Raw genomic sequence first — 21,883 nt, forward strand, 5'->3', positions numbered from 1 at the left:
TCTCCCAGTCAACTGTGTTTCTGATCCCCTGTTTTCTGATGCTCATGCTTATTTGAAAGTGGCATATTTAGAATTGGCTTCTAGTTTACCTGGATTTCTGCTCCTATGTTATTCATGATGTTTAGTCTACACAATGAAGAGAGTCAGGTACATGAAGCTATGAAATCATGAATTTAACATTTAGTCAATGTAACTGCAATAAGAATCATTTAAAAGAAAAAGAAAATGATAGGACCTAATAAAACAAACTGACAAAGCTGAAAACAAGAATACTTTTTATACTAAATTAGAGACATGCAGCATCACTTAAATATTCAGCTAAATTATTCTAAAACAACACAGACTGTCAAGCATATTCTGCTACAATATGTCTCTCTCTCCATCACATCACAAGCGTTCCATCATTTTCACTTATATCAGTAGAACATATTCCAACAAAGCATATTTATAAGGTACCTTTGGAGGGGTTGCATTACTAAATATTCCAGTAGTTGTGCTTTTCTAAATATTTTTTTTTTTTAGAAATCACAGCTGCAGGCGATGGAACAGAGAACTAAAATGGTTTATGAATTCTCACTTGCACAGTTCTAAAGGCAGAATTCTAAAAGCGTTTTTGCTAATCTTTCCAAACCCCACATATAGTTTTTTTTGAAGACTTCAGATTATTTGCTGGTTTTGCTTTTATGTCAACATTAACACAGTGGGTTTTTTTTTCTTTTACCTCTTAATAATGGTCAATTGGACATTTTAGACCATTGATCAAAATAAAATTGCTGCACTGTATCTCCTTCTCCCTAAGTTTCAAAATGAAAGAGCATGTTTTCTGATCCACCTCCTGGATGGACCAAGAGTGATATTCATAGAATCTTCTTGTTAATCATTGCATCATGATACCTTGACTTTTTACAGTTTTGCAGGCACAGAGCAGCCTACAGATTTTGCAAACCTTGCTGACTGTACAATATCTAACTGGGTCTCTGAGTCTAGGTCATCTTGCACTGGTGGTGATGGTCATACTGCACAGTATGCCACTGTGATGGCATCATGTGCTAGAATGAAGGTTAAAAGAACAAGGGGCTATGAGAGACAGTATGATAGTATTTTGAACTTTGTGTGCAAAATGGGCCCTTCATAATGAGGAGGCCTGTCATGTTTTGGGGTGCAACCCAAACCAGTGAGAGGTTGTGTCACTGCTCTTCCTGTAACTCTGAGTTTCTTTAAATGTTCTGCTGCTGTAGTTTCCTGTCTGGACACTCCCAGCCAACATACAAGTATGCACTGAGTGTCTGTGTGTTAAGCAGCCCTGGTTCAACAACTCTGACTCCAGCAGCCTGTTCGTTACACCTCAGCCATACTCTTGTCTCCACCAACCTTAGTTACTATTACCCAAGTGGACCCCAACACACCCCCAGTCAAGAATTTCCCCCAAATCATCTTCACTGAAGTCTCAGCCCTCTCCTGGAACACTCAGAGAATTAATAAGGTTTGTTGCTTCTTCAGAGAGACAAAATCACAGTTTATTACTTTAACTAGAGTTAGCAAACACTTCAGTTCAAACACAGCTGAGCTGAGCAGTTTCACTGGGTTGGTTTAGATTAAAAGCAAAATAAGTTTATTAACAAAAAGAGACCAGTTTTAAGTGAGGTCAAGTACAAGGGATAAAGACAAAATGGTTTCAAGCAAATAAAAATAGTGGGTAAGACCTAACTTGACGAGTTACAACCTTGGTAGATTTCTCACCAATCTTTTTCCTTCCACCCCTGGCTGAGTTTCTGTCAGTCAAGACCTTTCACAGAAGTACAAGTTGATCATTCCCCTTGTTTTCCTAGGTGAAAGGTCTTTGCCTAAACAGGTTTCTCACCAATATTCAGTTCCCAGAGACTTCAGCCCCCATCTTTCTCAGCTTGCATGAGCTCTGGCCTTTTGTATCTGTCCAGGGATGGAGAACAAGATGGCTTTGTCTCTCACCTTATATCTTCCCAAACTTACTGTTTTGTCCCCAGACTCAGGATGACCTTATACTGTTCTTCCTTACCTGTGGACTTCCAATGGGGGCTACCTTTGTTTTTGATCATGCCTGGCTTAATTTCATTGGAGATAGGTAGATAACTGCCTTATCTCCTGTCTGTAAGAAAACCTGTTCCTCCCTTTGTGTGATCACAGACTTTAAAGCATAATATCAGTGAGTATTTATAATTCCTCATCTAGTACTAGTACATAAATTTTACCATGATATTAATCACCAGTGTGTCATTAGCTTTCATAAAAAACCTTACATGATGCACTTTTATAATGCAGTAATATTGTGTACGGTCAGTCGGTCAATTGCTTATCATCTGAGGTTCAGACTCCTGCAAGAGGCAGTATCCCACACTCGCTAGGTTGATGCCTTTATCTTTTATTTAAATGTGCCTTCATTGTCTCTGCCTGACAACAAGCAAATACATGTTCCATTGTCTAGAGCAGACTGGGCTTATGCACTGCTTACGAAACACATTTTAAGAACATAATTGTAGCATGAATCCATAATTTTTCGTATGTACCTCATAAATACACCATACAAGAATATTAATGATCAGTGAGTTACTAGTTTTTCAATGTTATATGACATGCTATCTGTTTGGGTACACATCATGACAACAGTGTATTAGGTGTGGTTAGATGTCAGGCCTGACAGAAGTTGCTGACACAAAGTAGTGAACCAACAGCCACTGTGTCACAGACCCCCAATACCCATCATCTTCAAAGTGTTAAAAACATGTAATACCTGAAATATGATGCCAAGATATTGTTAGCATTGAACTTAATATCATCCTCAACTTCAAAGCTCCTGGAAGTCTGGGAGTTCACCTAATTTCAAGAGAACAATGGATAAATCAAACGAAAGCAATTGGAAATTGAAAATATAGAGATTTTTAACCTCTTGATCAACAATGTCAGACTAGCTCAGGCTAGTAGGTGCCTCAATCAATTAACATTTCATGGTGATCCAGTCATCTAGGTGAGAAGAGTTGATGGGCTTAGTGCGGTTCTTAGTGGACAGGTGTCCACATCACAGATTGCACCCCCATTGCCACTATCTGGCAGTCTCAACTGTGATTGAACCAGTTATGGAGACTGAACTATCATTTCAGCACAAGCCCTAGTCCTTTGGGTCAGGACTGAGGCATATTAGCACATCAGTGTTAGGCAATTTCCACTGCTCATGGCTGTGGTCTACCTGGGGAACTGATAAAGTGTTAGTCCTTCATTCTCCAGGGCTGTCACTCAGCACCTGCTTTGAAAAAATGGGTTTGGGAAGTTGAAGCTAAACACATTCAGACTGGAAGTAAGGCATACATTTTTGATTAACCACTGAAGCAGTTTACCAAGGGCCATGGTGACTTCTGCCTCACTGTCTATTTTTAAATCAAGATCAGATGTTTTTCTAAAATATATGCTCTAAGAATTATTTTGGGGAAATGCTACGGCCTGGAGGTTCTATACAGGAGGTCAGACTATATGATCACAGTGGTCCCTTCTGGCATTGGAATCTGTGAATTTGATCTATGAACATGCCCTGTTCTTGTCTTTCACTGCCCTCTCAATGTTTTTTTTAAATGGAAGAGAAGAGAAGGTAATTGTAAGTTTGTGAGGGGATGTTTACGTCACACAAGGCCTGAGCAGGTTAAAAGGGCCAATTACCCTGTGACAGGCTGCACCTGGAGGAGAATCAGGGCTGATTGGGCCTAATGGCTGATGAAGCCCAGCTTGGAGAGGAGCTGAGCTGGGTTTACAAAGAAAAGAAGTTGGTGGTAAGAGGGGACTGTAGGAAGGAACTCTACTGTCACACCCTAGAGAGAAGGGGAGTTGGCAAGAGACAAGGAGGAGTCCTGGGGGGAATAAACTCTGGGATCCGGCCTGAGAAAACAGACTTTGGCAAGAGCCCAAGAGAGGGCGAAGTAGCCGCAGTGAATGGCAGAGGTTCCAGTGGTAACTCAGGCATGGGCCAGAAGACAGAGAAAGGAAAGTAGGAAAGAGCCCAGAGAAACAGTGGCAGGGTTTGGGATTGCTTAGACCAGTGGTTCTTAAACTTCTGTACTGGTGACCCCTTTCACACAGCAAGCCTCTGAGTGTGACCCCCCCCCTTATAAATTAAAAACACGTTTTAATATATTTAACACCATTATAAATGCTGGAGGCAAAGCGGGGTTTGGGGTGGAGGCTGACAGCTTGCGACCCCGGTGTAATACCCTCATGAGTCCCTAAGGGGTCCTAACCCCCAGTTTGAGAACCCCTGGCTTAGACCATGGTTGCTAGACATAGGGTCCCTAAGCTGAAATGCAGAGCAGAGGGCAGCCCTGGGTTCCCCTACCATCCCCTGGGGAATTGGCATAGTCTGGCCTGTGGAACAGAAGACTGCCTGAGACAGATCGTCCAGTGAGACTTTGATACCCTGGAAGGGGAAAACAATAGTGACCTGGCTGGAGCCCAAGCCATGAAAAGGGAGCAGTTGATTCTAGATGGCAGGGGAGCAAGAACTGAAGGAGGGGGCATCAGACTGGCTGAGAGCTAATCCCCAGGTGCAGCCACAGGGAGGCGTCACAGCAGTAAGTAGAAAACCCCATGACATAGTTGAAGTTTTCTCATAATGTTGCTATTTTCTGCTTTGAAAATACTGTATTAACACAAAATTGAGTTATCACAACCATTACTCTAACTGCAATAAACATACCAGTCATGGAGTTTATTAAAAATACATTTCTGTTATTATCATTTTAAATCTTGTAATATGACTTCTGTTGATGAGGCTAATAAAATGAAATAGATTTAGTGTCACTTGGCGGCAGGGGGGAGGAATTATGGCTCTGCCTACTCCCCACCCCTCCTTGGTGACTTGTTCCTGGAGGATTATGTCAGGCAAAAAGCCTTAGCACTCCCCACAGCACCCAGTGTGATGGCTGTCTGAGGGATGGAATCCTAGCTGTCCTCTATCCTTTGTGTGGCCATATGAAGAACTACTCACAACATAGATTTTAGTATGCATATTATCCACACCCTCTGATTTAAATAAGTTTACATTGTCCAAGAATTCTCTTACATGCTCTTTGTCAATAACAACTTTTATAAGGTCTTTAGTTTCTAATTTATTCAATGCTAGCCATGCCTACCAGAAGACTGAGGTCTAGTCTACTCTGGCATAACGATATTAGTTATCAATATGATTGTTTTGGAAACATAACTTTGCCAGTAAAAGACCTAGTGAAGATGCAGTTATACTAGTATAAAGGTATCTTATACCAGTATATCTTCTTCCACTTACCAAACCTCAATAAGCTATACCAATATAACTGCATCTACGCCAGGGGATTTTGCCACATTAAGTATAGCAGCATAGTTAAAGCAGCAAAATTTCTAAGTGAGGACAAGCCCATGAGATGCAGAATGCAATCACTTCTGTGAAATAATTGCTCATAAAGCCCCTCAAGCAGACGTTGAAGATTAATTGCAGCATGTGGAGTGCTGCTTTATGATCCCAAGCAGGAGGTGAAAGTTAAGAGAATGGCCTGGGCACAAATCTTATTTTCCAGACTCACACAGTATGGATAAAAATAAGCTACTCAGCGCAATAGGGGTGGGGGTGGGAAATGAAGTATGCAGTAATAAAGTTCTAAGGGTTCATTCTTTTTTTTCAAACGTTAGCCCTGCAACTCAGGCAAAAGAAATGTGAACGGGTATGTGATGAATTCAATGATGCTGAAGCTGGGGGCTCAGTTTTCTACCTGGCAAAGATTAGAGTGCAACATGGAGGGGAAATCTATTTTGAAACTCAATTTCTGCTGAAAAGTGGCTGGCAGCAGTACCTGAACCTGATATGAACTCAGCCATTGGAGATTTATTAATGACTGTGAGGCTTGACTCCAGAATAACATTGACCTGAGAAAATAAATGTTTTATGTCCCCTTTTTTTCTCTCCCTTATATTTCTGCACTGGTTGAAACTAGAGGTGAGACCAAGCCACAAAGTCTGGCTCCAGAACCAAAACTGAATTTCCTTAAAGATTCAGGGTGTTTGAATCTGGAGTTTTGGTTCAGGTTCACATCTAAACTGAAAACCTGTATGCTGTTTGATAAATCGTGTAGTTGCAGGTTGTGTGATTTGAGATTACCCTTTATTGTGACAAGTCTATAGAGCTGATTAAACTGGTTGGAATAGCATTGGGTTTCTTTCTGCTTTTTTTAACTCTGTGAAAAATTTGCACTTATATGGTCACTCCATTTTTCATCAAAAATTGGGCCAAATTCTCCATTGCCTTATACCTGATAATCACCCACACTTGGGCTAAGTGAGAGAAAAGTATTAGTCACCCAATTTGCAGAAATGTGAATGCCTGCATGAGGTGTAAGGCAATGGATAATCAGGCCCATCCTTTCTATTTTGTGAAGGAACCTGGATTCCCTCTCCAGTTACCATCAAGATTCAGTAGCTGCTAGACATATCCTAGGGAGCACTACCCAGTTCTTCACAGTGCTTGTTTAATATCCTTGGATTTGAAGTACTAATTCTATGCTCTTCAATCTGCACAAATGTTGCAAGAGGACATTCAGCAGCGGTCCCAGGATTCTGACTAAAAAGTGAAATGGATGATATAAGAACATAAGAATGTCCATACTGTGTCAGATCAGTGGTCAGTCTAGCCTAGTATCCTGTCTTCCAACAGTGACTGGTGCCAGATGCTTCAGAGGGAACCAACAGAACAGGACAATTATCTAGTGATCCATCCTCTGTTGTCCAGTTCCAGCTTCAGGCAGTCAGTGGTTTAGGGACACCTGGAGCATGGGATTGCATCCCTGACCATCTTGGCCAATAACCATTGATGGACGCATCCTCCATGAATTTATCTAATTCCTTTTTGAACTCAGTTATACTTTTAGCTTTCACAACATCCCTGGCAATGAGTTCCACAGGTTGACTGTGTGTCACATGAAGAAGTACTTCCTTATGTTTATTGTAAACCTGCTGCCTATTAATTTCATTGGCTGACCACTGGTTCATTGTTATGTGAAGGGGTAAATAACACTTCCCTATTCACTTTCTCCACACCAGTCATGGTTTTATAGACCTCTATCCTATCCCCCCTTTTCTCTTTTCTAAACTGAACAGTCCCAGTCTTTTTAATCTCTCTTCATGAGAAAGCTGTTCCATGCCGCTAATCACTTTTGTTGCCCTTCTCTGTAACTTTTCCAGTTCTAGTATATGCTTTTTGAGATGGGGTGACCAGATGGAGGGGGATGCTTTTTCAGTTGAATATTTGCATCATGTGGCTTAAAATGCAATAGAGAATATTTTCAATCAAGGTTTTGTTTGCTAGAAGCAGTTCCAAGACTGATTCAAATCATCAACTTGACTCCGTAAAAGAGTTAAATGGACCTGGGACCAGTGCTGAGAAAACTAGTTGAGTAAGCTAATCAAAACAGGCAGGAAAATAATGGAGCAGGTGGAATGTTTGTGCATAGATTTTTACTATGTTTTTTAAATCTTCACCCAACAAGTCTCTTAATACATACTATGTGGCAGAACCCTTACACATCTCCTGATTCCGAAGTTACTCCCTTGGATCAACTTTGCAGGAATGGCATCTAACATCTTATTTTATGATGTTTTTCTCTATGCTTGGGATAAGTATTTATGTTTTATTGTGCTGTTGGTAAACTGGGAGCACCTTAGCAAAATTCAGATCCATGCAGTCTGCATCTTGTCACAGGGGCAGCACATCAGTGATGAAAAGAAATGTTCAACATCTTCTCTCAGCTTTTCTTTTTTGAGATATCAGGGGTTTAGCTATCTTTGAGCCTTGACAAGCTAATGTTCTGCAAACCACTTAATTCCACATTTAATAGGGACTCATTACAGAGTTTAAATCACTGGCTTGTGTCATTTCCTTAATTGGGTTACAGAGTGAGGTTCATTTTTACAATTTGTATAACCTGGCTGCTGCATTAATATTGAACTAGAACAGTATTAGATCAGTGACTCTACTGGTTTTGTATCAAACTGGAAACTATATTGAAGTAATTTTAATGCTTAAATCTTGCAGCTGTTTTGATCCAATCCTCTTTTCCAGCCAGCTTTAGTGTGGAAAATTTCAGTTTAAACAGAGTGTGATAGACCTGAACATTATATTTAATTTAATGGGCGTAAAAGAGTTGGAGATTGCTTCTGCAGCTACTATATAATTCAAACAACAGAATTGTGAACAGTTTTCATCTTGTTCTCAAATGATGCTTCATCTTTATTTTTTTCATTTGAAAGTTTATAATGGGTTTTTCACAAGTACTTATTCTAGACTGCTTTGGTTTACAGTGTAGTTTGTTTTCTCTTTCATGTTCTGTCAGGTTAAAAAATCCCATGTTTTTATATCTAATGTGTATGCATAAAAGAATGCCCTTCTTTATTAGCAACAACTTAAATTATTAAAAATGAAATATTTATAAAATCTTTACTTTTCATTACAAATTCTGGTTGTTTACTTTCTTTGTATATCTCTCAGCTGCAAATAAAATTAAACAGCCCAGTGTCTTATATACCATGGAGGTAATGGATGCAACTCCATAATGAAGGCAGAGTTTTGCACTTAAAGCAGGGGTTACATTTATAGTTTGTTTTCAGTCCATGCTCTAGCCCATTGCTGAAATGTTTAGATTGCAAACACTACTACAAGGGAATGTTCAAATCCAAATAAAAAATATTGGTTTTATTTTAATGAAAATAATAGTTTGTGAAAACAATTCTATTAATCTGATTTTTTTTAAACCTTGGTTTTACGAAACCTTAATTTTGGACCTAAACGGACCTAAGAAGCATCGTTTGAATGTATAATGAGTGAAACATTTCATCTTGCTGGTTTTGTGAGATGCTGTGTGATTTTTATATGCCACGTCAAGGCCGCCCCAGAGTAACCAGAAACAATTATTTCCATAGAAACAGTAAATGATCCAGCTGTGCCATAAGATGCTGTGGTCAGTTACAGGTGTCCCTGTTACAATTAGCCCATACCTGAGGTTCTGTTTCTTTCCATTATGCCATGGGAGCTTATTACAATTTTAGATTTACAACAGATCTAAAATGTTCACAACTGGAAGTGATAGTTTGTTGTTACCTGCAAGAACATGATCATGCTCTTGTCAGACCATAATGTGCAAGCTAACAAGTGTCATTGTATGTGCAGGTAATCAATTTAACAGCATATCCTTGTCATAACTGCCGTTTTTCTCTCAGTGTGAAGGCTTCTTTAGATAGTGACATTTAATATATACCAGGGGTCAGCTACCTTTCGGAAGTGGTGTGCCGAGTCTTCATTTATTCACTCTAATTTAAGGTTTTGCATGCCAGTAATACATTTTAACATTTTTAGAATGTCTCTCTCTATAAGTCTATATTATATAACTAAGCTATTGTTGTATGTAAAGTAAACAAGGTTTTTAAAATGTTTAAGAAGCTTCATTTAAAATTAAATTAAAATGCAGATCTTATCAGTTTAGTGCAGTGGTTCTTAATCTGGGGTACACACACCCCTTGGGGGTGCAAGATGTCCTTTCTGGGGGTGCAAGATGTGAGATTTTTTCAGAAAGTAAATCATCGAAAACACAAATTAAGCACAGGCACATAAGTACAACTACTTTGTTTCATCAATCCTGTGTATTTATTAACATTATACATTTTTAACAATTACTGTAATATACAAAGTTTTTAAGTTTTCAAGTTTTTAAGCTAATGGTATATAATTTTTGATAAGGGCTGCAGAGCGCTGAGCCCAGGCCAGGAGCAGAGCCCTGGGCTGGCTGCCGGTATCCCAGGCCAGCAGCAGGCTGAGCGGGGCCGATGGTCGGGACCCCGGCTGGCAAGGGGCTGGCAGCCGGAACCCCAGACCGTCAGCAGGCTGAGCGGCATGGCAGACAGAACGCCAGACCAGCGGTGGGCTGAGCGGCTCAGCCCACTGCCGGTCGGGGGTTCCATCTGCCAGCTCCTGCCAGCCAGGGTCCCGGCCACCGGCCCCACTCAGCCCGCTGCCAGCCTGTGGTTCCATTCACCCAGGCAGGCAGCAGGCTGACCGGGGCCAGTGGCCAGGACCCTGGCTGGCAGCAGTGTGCCAGTAAAAATCGGCTCGCGTGCCGCCTGTTGCCGATGCCTGATATATATGTATTTTTATGTTGTTCAACCTTACATTCTTTTAAAGTGTTCCATATTAGAGGGAATTTTCATTTTTGATCACTGTGGGCCAGGTCCTCAGCAAGTATAAATCAGTTGATATATAGCTATGCCAGTTTACACAAATCGAGGTTCTGGCCACAAAACTCAATCCCCCGTGGATATTTGGATTATAAACAACAAGTAGCTGAACGATGATGAATGGAGTCAACAGCAGGTGGGTTTGTTTCATTGTGTGAAACTTAACTGCTAATTATTCAAAAAACTAGGGGGAAAAGCTTTTGTGAACATGCAAACATCAGCAGCTTGCAAGAAGCAGTTAAGTATATAGGAGTGCACAGATATATAGCTCTGCAGAGATTTCATAAAAACAATTCCTCTCCCAAGTATAAAGTGCAACCATGAGGGGAACTAAAGAAGTTTTAATATCCCAGTCTAGATATAATAAATATTACAGGGAAGTTCTGGATATCTCCAAATGAGTCCCTCACTAGCAGAGTGTAGCATGGAGATTTTACTTCTTTTGCATTATGTGCTTATGGGCATATGTCCGTGTTTTCATCTTGGGGTTATTTTTGTTTTTGTTTTTTTAGTACCATCTGTGAACTATTAAAACCTCTATCTCCATCTCTGTGAGAAACTCTAAATATGGAATGGCATGGGCTCTAATGTCATAGTGGTTACCCATATGAAAAAAGAATCATAGAAAATCAGGTTTGGAAGGGACCTCAGGAGGTCATCTAGTCCAACCCCCTGTTCACAGGGGGACCAATCCCCAATTTTTGCCCCAGATCCCTAAATGGCCCCCTCAACGATTGAACTCACAACCCTAGGTTTAGCAGGCCAATCCTCAAACCACTGAGCTATCCCTCCCCTCACCCAGCTGCAAGTTAGCAAACTACTAAAATGCATCAAAAATTGATCCCATTCAAAATTAACCCTTTAACTCATTTAAATATACCAAAAGTTGAGCCCTTTGAGGTGTTTTCATTGGCGTTTGAGCTCTAGTTGAAATCATTCAAACCAAGCTGAGAACTAGTGAGTGCTTTCACAACTAGGTTCCTAGTCAATCAGAGAACGAGTACACTTCCACTTCCTTTTTGCTCCCTGCTACATGGGTAGTCAATAATAGAGCCCCTCCTTCTTTGACGAACACTTTCCAACTCAGGTTAGATAATAGTTCTATCTCTCTATTAGTGTGTCTATGAGATATTAGCTACCTTGGGGTAGAAAAAGGAGTAAATAGGCTAGGCCCAGTCCTTCTGTAATAGGGGAGGCAGGGCATAACTCAGCCAATAGTTTTTATAACCATGCACTCTCTTCCTTCTTGCACCTGAACTTAACTCTTTGCTGGAGCACAGGCCAGCATTTTGTTTTTTCAGGACTTTTTGAAAAGCAATACACCAAGTTAAACCTCAGGGCTGTTGTAGGTAAAACCTTAGAAAATAGATGTTAATAGGTCCCAGTCAATTTCAGAGAGCTATACCATACATAAATATTTAAATGGTATTGGGAATACTATGAATAACTTTTAAACAAAAGCTATTAGACAGTAAATCTATTGATGTTCCTTACACAGACTTTTCCTAGACTCATAGAATCATAGAACTGGAAGGGAGCTCGAGAGGTCATCTAGCCCAGTCCCCTGGACCCCTGACAGGACTAAGTATTATCCCCCTTTGTTTCTGTTACAAAGATTCAGATATAAGATTTCGACATAACACTTGCTGTACTTCAGCACACACACCAAGACACATTCCCTTCTGATCTCCTTTCTGAGATGATTTCTCAGTCTTTATAGTGTGACCATAGTATATAGCGTGTGTCATCTATAGTCTTCAGAGCTGGAGGAGACTGGCAGCACCTCAGTCCTTTCGAGCACTTCAGAGCCCTGTCAGCAAACAAACAGTCTGGGGATCGCCACAGCTAGTGGCATCGCAGCCCTTGGGTTAATAGCTGATTGGGCCTCTCAGTTGCTGGTTCAACAGAAGTCTGTATCCAAAGTAGTACAAGGACTGGGACTCAGCCCTCACAGCAATCACATTTCTTGGTCCTGTGCTGATCAGTCACTGAGTCCAGAAAGCTGTTTTTAATGCCTCTACTTACAACCTTCTTTACCCCCATCTATGATTGGCTCCACTCTCAGAGGGCTACTAGGGTATAACCTGCCAGGTAAGCATCCCTCAATGAAAATTTCCTATACAGCCTCAGAACAGTTATTGAGCATGCCTAGTAACTACCACAACCTGTTCTCAAAGTTCCTGGGTCTTTCTAATTGAGGAACCCTGCCTGGCTCTCTGCACAGACCATCCAACTAAGATGTCTCCTCCCCACTGGTTCTCTTTCCCTCCCCTGGAGAAAGAAAGTCAAATGCTGTGGTATAAAGCATGCGGTTACACTTCCTCTTCTGGCTTAGGCTAACCTAAGGGATTCAGCAACCAGAGCAAGCTCTGAAGCTGCTACAAAGCACGTGTTCTAGAAAGCTTCCTATTAAAGTTGAAAGATTGTTTCACCTGGTGTTCAGTCACCCTGCCTGTTTTGTTAGAGGGTCTAGAGGTCACCCCATGTGCTCTGAAGTGCCCAAAAGAACGTAGGTTTCCATAGCCCATTGCTACTGGAAGGCTCCATTTGCTTGAGAGCTAGCTGAGGGCTCTGTTCAGTTGCGCAGTCACTAATTTGCATGGGGAAATTTCAGTTCCCTTTCAACTAGTCTTCAGAACACAGTGGAGTCCTGTTTGAACACTCTGCCCTCTGTTCAGTTTTCCGTATTAGTATATTAATTAAAAACACCCTGGCTGTGTTCATTCCCTGTTTTAACACAGCATTTTGTTTCATTTCCAAACCGATGAAAATAAATGGCTTAGAGGGACTTGCACACTGGAGCAGTCGTGAAAAAAGCAAACATTTAAAACATATTTGGCTAATATTTTTCTAATCTTTTTCTTTTTCCTTTTTCCTTTTCTTTAAGGGCTAAATTGAGCCTGTGAGTAAGTCCACGCAGCAGCTGGGAGGTGTAATTCCCAGCACAGGTAGACAGTTTCACACGAGCTCTGCTCAAGCTCGCACGTTAAAAATAACAGGGTGACTATGGTGACCCAATGGTGTCTCAGGCTAGCTGCCCAATTATGTTCCCTAGGGGTCAGGTGGGATTGTACTTGGGCAGCTAGCCTATGCAACTGAGGACACACTGCTTTTTTTAGGTGCTAGCTCAAGCAGAGCTAGCACATGTATGTCTGTGCAGGGTATCAAACCTCCCAACTGCAGTGTGGACGTACCCTGAGACTCAGTTCTTAGTAAGGGGTGATGTAATTTCTACTTGCCAGGAACAGCTGTTCCCCTTCTCCTGTGAAAGAGCATAAGTAACTTTAGCTCTTGAAAGGATAGAGCTTATTTCCCCCTCATGGCTGGCCAGTTACTCTGCCAGTGAGTAAGAAGGGGAGGAAGTGGAGCAGAGTTTCTCCCTGCCCATTTATTCTCTGGGGCTAGCATTCACAAACCAAGAGATGTGCTCTCCATCAGACTCAAACCCAAGATCTGTGTAGAACAAGCTAGGAGGCACAGGCTGATCCTTCTTACTGCCCTGCTCAGTTGAGTAAAACATGAGCACTATCTAACCCTAAGAGATTTGTGTTTGAAAGAGGCTTTTTCTTTCTCATAGCTCCAGTTATTCCTTGTGATTATTATAACTCCATAGCCTGTTGCTATGGAAATGATTGTAATGCAACACAGACAACTCTATTGGTTCAGTGCAGCAGAAAATGGACAATGTGGGCGCAAGATCTCATTTCAAAATACTGACAGCAACAATTGTAAGAAGTATTACAGCTAGGCTATCTAAGAATATCCTAAAAAAGAAAAGGAGTACTTGGGTGTCAGAATTTCCTGACACCCAATTTTCAGCCACTTGTAACTTTCTGAAATGTCTCTTTTGAACTGATGTTTCCTAGGCCTGCGATCAGCCAAGGTGAATTTTTTTTAACGTTTGAGTGAAAACTGTTTAGCCTTATTTGAGAACGAAAACCCTTTTTGATTATTCAAAATCTTGCCCCCTTTGTTTGACCCCCTTTCACACCTCAAGAGGTGGGGATAGAATGTTGAAATTTGTCACGAAAATGGTCGTCGTTGAGGAGAAATACTTTGGGGTGTTCAGGTGAAAATTGGTTTTGATTTGGCAAAGTCACGATCCATTAGACACACCACACAGATACTGCATACTGAACTGGTAAGGGTATCTTTTTACAGCCTACGAGACTCCCATAATGAGTGTGGCTCAGATCCTTGGCTTGTGTGGAACAGTTTAAAAAAAAGATGGAGGAACTGTCTGAAGTTTGAAGGATACTTAGGCTATGTCTTCACAGGTAAAAAGATGTGGGCTTGGTTTGGGTTTGAGTTAATTGGTGGTTTGGATCAAAATAGCTATCTCACTGTAAAATCCTAGTGGAGGAAAAGCATAAGTAGTTTTTATCTCATTGTAGCCAGTCAAGGTCAGCGCTATGTCCCCCAGCCTCGATCTGACCTCCCTTAGCTGCATGAAGGTACCAATTACCCATCTCAGCTAGGATTTTCCATCAAGTTAACTTTCTCAGTGTAAAAACACACCTTTTTCGCAGTGCAGTCACAGCCAAAGGAAACATCCTTTTTCTGCGCAAAAGATATTGTAAATGATAAATGCATGTAGGGAAGTCACAGTATTTGGTTATTTAAATTTTTTAGAAGATATCACTTCATAACATGTACTGCGTGGACTATTTCAACTGCTGTAGAGGTTTTGCCACTCAGAAGGAAGGACAAAGTCAATGCTCAATTAAATTGCAGGGTTCATATTTGAATGGATGATTATTATTGATGTACATACTCCATTTTTCAACAGACAGTATATCTCTTATTTTTAAACCCCTCAGAAAGCTATAGATTCTGAATGGTTTTTGTACTAATTAAGCCTAAATGCATAAATTATTAAACGTATTCCTTTGCCCTGCTTACGCATTTGAAAGGTTTGCTTTCATTGCTAATAAGGCGCACACAGCACTGAAAAGAGGTAATTAGAGCATCAAAGGCAATGAACCATCTTAAAACTTCATAATGCTTTGCCTGAAAAATTTAACATTCAACTGAATTCAACTTTGGCAGGGTAGGAACAAACTGAAAAACAAATAGACCAATGTATCAGGAAATATGAGAAATGAAAGCTTGCCATGTTATTTCTGTAGCCATGGCTCTCCCATCCTTCTTAATCTTCTTAAAATACCCTCACCCTTGATCTAGGAAGCCAAAGTGGACCCCTGTGGTCATATTTCAAAGACTGTTTTTCAGTCAGAAATATTAGTTCTAACAAATCAAAGACTTTTTTCATGCCGTGATATGGCTCCAGTCCTAGCGAGGGGGGTAAGGGGGGAGTTAGATTCTTGAAAGTTTTCTTTTTCAACACTTTTAATCATCTGTTTATCTTAGAAGTTGCAGGGAATGATGCTTCTTTCTTGTTACAAAAACTGCTGCTTCATTACAATATGAAAATCTGCACATCACACGAAATAGCTAGTGTTCAGGGTAAATCCAAGATAACTTTACATACTGTGTTAGGGGATTTTGGAGAATCATAGGACTGGAAGGGACCTCGAGAGGCCATCTAGTGCAGTCCCCTGCACTCAAGGCAGGCCTAAGTATTATCTAGACCATCCCTGACAGGTGTTTGTCCAACCTGCTCTTAAAAATCCCCAATAATGGAGATTCTACCACCTCCCCAGGCAATTTGTTCCAGTGCTTAACCACCCTGACAGGTAGCAAGTTTTTCCTGATGTTCAACCTAAACCTCCCTTGCTGCAATTTAAGCCCATTGCTTCTTGTCCTGTCCTCAGAGGTTAAGAAGAACAATTTTTCTCCCTCCTCCTTGCAACCTTTTATGTACTTGAAAACTGTTATCATGTCCCCTCTCAGTCTTCTCTTCTCCAGACTAAACAAACCCAATTTTTTCAATCTTCCTTCATAGGTCAGGTTTTCTAGACCTTTAATCATTTTTGTTACTCTTCTCTGGACTTTCTCCAATTTGTCCACTTCTTTCCTGAAATGTGGCACCGAGAACTGGATACAATACTCCAATCAGGCCTAATCAGTGCAGAGTAGAGCGGAAGAATTACTTCTCGTGTCTTGCTTACAATACTCCTGCTAATACAACCCAGAATGATGTTTGCTTTTTTTGCAAAAGTGTTACACTGTAGACTCATATTTAGCTTGTGATCCACTATCACCCCCAGTACTCCTTTACGCAGTACTCCTTCCTAGGCAGTCATTTTCCATTTTGTATGTGTGCAATTGATTGTTCCTTCCTCAGTGGAGTACTTTGCATTTGTCCTTACTGCATTTCATCCTATTTACTTCAGACCATTTCTCCAGTTTGTCCAGATCATTTTGAAGTTTAATCCTATCCTTGAAAGCACTTGCAACCCCTCCCCGCTTGGTATCATCCACAAACTTTATAAATGTACTCTCTATGCCATTATCTAAATCATTAATGAAGATATTGAACAGAACCGGACCCAGAACCGATCCCTGTGGGACCCTACTTGTTGTGCCCTTCCAGCATGACTGTGAACCACTGATACCTACTCTCTGGGAATGATTGTCCAACCAGTTATGCATCCACCTTATAGTAGCTCCATCTAGGTTGTATCTAGTTGCACTTCTTATTTTGTGATGTATTAATACAATCCTGTTAAAATTGTGCACCCCTTCATATGCAAATTACTATAAAAATGACTGCATATTGTTTGTAAAGATTAAAGACTCTCCTAGCAGAAGTGGATTTAGAGAAACCCTTTTTCTTTCATATGGTCCAGAAAGCTCTTAAATGTGTGTATATATATTGTTTTCTATCCGGCTCCTTGAAAGTAAAATCCTAAGCTATATGAAGTTAAAGACTTTTCTTTTTTACAATCCATGTTTAATCCACTAGTCTCAGGAAGCAGCAAAGTGGTAAGTGATTGAAATGCATATTTAATATGAGAGCTGGGGCCTGCCAATAATCCAAGATCTGGATTTCACTCTGATCTTGTTGCTGTTACATAAAGTATATTGTGGGGAACATATAGTGCAAGCAGCAAAGGGTATAAATGGCCAGTTTGTATGGCATATTTAAGACATGACCAGTTCCATTCTACTCTTAATGAAGTGGTATAGCTATATCGTCTTGCACTGTGGGTAGTAGGAGTTAAGCGTGCTAAAAGCATTACTATGATGACGGTGATCTCCAGGGAAAAGGCCCTTGCTGCACAAAACGGTATTGGTGATTCAGTACAGTAGGTAGCGCTCGTTCCCTGAAACATATGGAACCAATGTTCCAACATGGTGTTAAAGGGCTCTGTGCTGCTGAGTGTGTCATTGTTCCGATGCAACATAAAACCCAGGTCCTGATGGCTAATGTTTGCAAGCATAAAGGTGTGACTGCCAAGGGCCTGTATGGGTACTTACGTGCCATCTACCATAAGTCTTCCTCCCATTTCAGTTGCATACACTGTTGTTCACTTCCTGTCCTTACCAGCTGAGCAGTGTAGCTGTGTGATGGTGCACTTCACCCTGGTGGTGGGTGCAGTCCTGCAGTAGTTAAAGTGACTCATGTACATGTAAACTGCTTTGGGATGAGGTATCAGAGAAATGTAAAGTAGTAATTATTAGGCCCTTGACAATTTGCCTTTCATCTTCTGAGTGGTAACCATATGATTATGGGCACACACTGTTTTTCCTGTTCTTGTATAAATGATGCTGCAGTATGTCAGCTGAATCCTGAGACTTGCACTACATCCTACTATGTGGGGGTTAAATACAGTGTACTGTACATCTGTATTGGAAATGTAACTAGAATAAAACATATGGTGCCAGACAGTGCCTGCAGGAGATCCACAGGAATAAACTGTGATTCTGTCCAAATATAACTTCTCAGCAATTTTTCTGTCTGTGACTTTAAATCATGAATAGATTAGAAGCTATTTATCTTTTAGATAACAATAACATTGCCTTTACTTTTAGGACAAGGTAAAGAATCTGCTTTATTTTAAGGTATTGGGCAACTTTCAGTTTGATTAGTCAAAAATACCACCCTCCCGCATCAATTGATGGGGCCAGGACAGTCCTAGTAGCAAGGGTGGGAGGAACTTGCCAAGGCATAATATGTAGCTCCTTCTAGGGGGGTCTTTGGCACCCATTGGCCAGCTCAAGGAGAGGGGTGCTGATTGACCAGCATTCCCCACCTCCCAGAATTTAGTCCAGTTCAGGGGCCATATGGAGCCTTATTCGGCTCTATTCCAGCAGCCCACCCTACCCACCTGAACTAGGAATGGGAACCCAGCCTGACAGATGCCGCAGGTGTTGCCAATTACCTGTTTAGGGGGTCAGGAAGGATTTTTTTCTCCCATGGGCTGTTTGGCAGAGGACCAGTGAGATTTTTGCATTCCTCACAGCACTTTCAAGCCACCGTGGGTTAAGTAGGATCATGCTTACTACCTACATGAGGTACTTGGGTAGAGTTGTTTATCCATCTCAACTTGTGGCCGGTTTCCAGAGTGGGTAAGAGAATAAAATGAACAGTTCCCAGAAGTAAAAGACCTGCGATTTGTGTGATGGGCCTTGGGCTCATGTGATAGGGTGAGACCTTGTGGCCTTTGCGGGCTGCGGTCCCCACCCTGCTGCACCCTCTATCCCCTTCACAGAGGGGGAAGGTGCTAGGACTCAGAGAGAGCTGAGTCCTGGGCAGTAGGTTGAGGAGAGCCACCTCATGTTATGGGTCATATGGTAAGGAATCCTGGAAACAACTCCATGTCTGGTATAGAAGAGTAAGGATGATTGGTGGGTAGCGCCCCTCCCTTGTGTTAAAGTTTAATAAACGTTGCAGCCTGTTGCTTAATGCCATGCATGGGTTCTCCTTTTGCCACCGTGTCTGCATCAAACTCTCTCTGCAACAGGGTACCAAGAAGTCCTCTGCTGTTTATGATACTGACACAGACTAGCCTGTATTTCTGCCATTTCCAACAGTTCAGGTTTATGTACTATTGTTTGCTCTAGAAAAGACTTTTACTTAAAACACTTGGCATGCATTCATTTTATAAATGTGGGTGTCATTTTACATATAACCCTGAAGGGAATTATTTCCATTTACAGGGGTACTTTGACATGTGAAAATGCTGCTCCCCAATTCATCTAGATCCATTCTAGTTGAAATGGGATGTTGGAAGCGGTTGCTGTTGCATTGTAATAGAAAACTATAAGCTTCTGAGAACTCTCATCCCCTTTTAGGATATGTCTACACTGCAGTTAGACACCTGTGGCTGGCCCACGCCAGCTGATTCAGGCTTGTGGGGCTTGGGCTAGGGAGCTGTTCAATTATGGTGTAGACATTAGGGCTTCGGCTGGAGCCCAGTCTCTGGAACCCTGTGAGGTGCAGTGTTAGAGATCTTCAGTTATGTGGCTGTGGATGGGAGTGGATGCCCAAAATTGATGAATTGTCATTATCTTGCTATACCAAGAACCCAGATCTGAAGGTATTTCTCACCATCATCACCCATGGATACATCTTCAACATCAAAACTTTTTGGAAGGAAACATGCTTTAAATTTGCTTCTTTTTTCTGGTCTCCTTGAATTTTTGCAAGTCAGTCTATGAAAGAATAAGACAATATTAGATTAAATTAAACTGATTTGTGTAGCAGGGCTAGCAGATGGGCAGATGCATACATAAGAACAAGGATACGCTAAATCTTCTTCCCCACGTGGTGCACAGTGACCACAGAGCAGCTCCAAAGAGGGTATTCCAACTCAAGAGTGGGAGTGGGTTCCCTAGCTCTGTATGAAGCCCCTTGCCTGCAAAAAAAATGATGGGAGGATGTGTGCAATCATAAATCCTCTAGCCCCATCAGTGTAGCATTATTGGCTACAACTATAAATGCTCAAAAGTCAGGAGATGAAAAAAGTGAGGGTTCATAGTAATGCTAACTGAACAGTGTTAATTGTTCATGTGTTGTATTTTGTATCCCTGTGTTGCTCTTTTAATGTGTACGCTAATAAGTGAATGTGTGTGTAGTTAAACGTCTACCATAAGGAAAGAAAGACGGATGCTGTAGTGTCTTGATCACTATCCTGGGTAATCTGGAGACCCAGATTCAATGCCCTGCACTATCACAGATTTAAGCTCTGTGCCTCAGTTCCCCATCTGTACAATAGGGATGATAGAACTTCTCTACCACTCAGATGGTGGTGTGATGGGGACCAGTGATGGATGTCATAAGATGTACAGGCTGTGCAAAGAGGGCACACTGAGATTAGCATCAGGGCCCTCACTTTTTTATATTTTAACTTTGGGGTGTTTAAATTTGTAACCTAGTGTTATTTCATCCAAATGTTGTATAATTAATTATTTTTGTGCTAGATGGAGCCTTTTGTCAAAATTCGGGGGGTGGGGGGGTGTCACTGAAAACCAAACCAATATTTTTCAACGTTCAGTAGTCAAAGCCTTCCAGTTTTTGACAACCAAAAACCAAAAAAAAATATTATTTTTTGGTCTTTAACGATAAATTATGAAAAAAGTCCTTCAATTTTTTTCATACAAAATAAAATAAATTTTGACCAGCTTTGTTGCCTTTGTGTTATGAACATTCTGACGGGGTCAGGGAAGTCTTGCTTTGAAATCAGATTAAATGGCTGCCTAAATGCTTGAGTCTATATCAGCCAAATAGGCAGTTTTACTGAATTGCATGAAGATAACTAAGAGGTGCCTCTTCATATTTTTCTTCACAGGTGACCTCATGCATTTGCCACCGTATCTTAGAATGGACTTTTTGTTGAATCGAGGAGTTTCAGGCACTAGCAGAGACCTGGGTTTGGGCCAAGCCTGCTTGGAACCTCAGAAAAGCCGAACCCTGAAGCGTCCCACTGTTCTGGAGCCGATACCTATGGAAACATCCTCCACGAGAGAAGTACAGTCATGGCAACCTGGTGCCGTGGCAACATTACCTCAGCGAGAAGGGGCTGAGCTAGGACAGGCAGCTAAAATGAGCAGCTCCCAAGAATCCCTGCTGGACTCCCGGGGCCACTTGAAAGGAAACAATCCCTACGCAAAATCTTACACCCTAGTATAACAAAAAGAGCATGGCTGGACAGTGGCTGTAAATACTTACAATTAAAAAAACCAATCAAAGCTACCTTTTTTATTGAATTCCAATATTTATAATTAAAGAAGATTGCCAAAATATTTGAAAAAAATGCAAACTACAGACAGTGCAAAGACTCTCCTGCTTTTTTTCTGTCTGAGTGTGAGCTTCATCTGACTGGACATCTGAATTTTTGGGTAAAAGAAGTCCAGTTTTCTGATCTTCACAAGCTTTTGTGTTTTTACTGATTTTCTACAAAGTGCATGGGGACTAAATAAAACATTTTAACTGGAAGTTCCATCACACAAGATTAAAAAGAAGGAAAACAAATCACCCTATTTGTGAATTTAACAGGGACATTGATCTGGGAAATCAAAAAGTCTTTTGTCATGTTTGCACACTTTTTTTTAAATTAGAAAATGGGTCCTTGATCGATCTTTTTGTTTTGTTGTTAATTAGGATGAGTGCTGTCAGTGGAGGGGGGGGATATCAATTTGCTTTTTTTTTTTAATAATTTAATGAGACACACTTTGCATTTTGTCTATGCGAAATAAAAGGGTCTTC

General features: G+C 41.0%; 1 protein-coding gene across 1 annotated transcript in view; it reads left to right on the top strand.

Annotated features, from left to right (window-relative positions):
• The window catches only part of DSCAM (DS cell adhesion molecule), a 558,550-nt gene extending 537,243 nt beyond the window's left edge, over positions 1-21,307 (top strand). Inside the window, exon 33 of the mRNA XM_077813965.1 lies at positions 20,967-21,307. Coding sequence (XP_077670091.1) covers positions 20,967-21,307 — 341 coding nt within the window. The remainder of the gene's footprint in view (positions 1-20,966) is intronic.
• The last annotated feature ends 576 nt before the right edge of the window (positions 21,308-21,883 follow it).

This window comes from Eretmochelys imbricata, chromosome 1 (genome assembly GCF_965152235.1).
Source record: "Eretmochelys imbricata isolate rEreImb1 chromosome 1, rEreImb1.hap1, whole genome shotgun sequence".
Lineage (NCBI taxonomy): Eukaryota > Metazoa > Chordata > Testudines > Cheloniidae > Eretmochelys > Eretmochelys imbricata.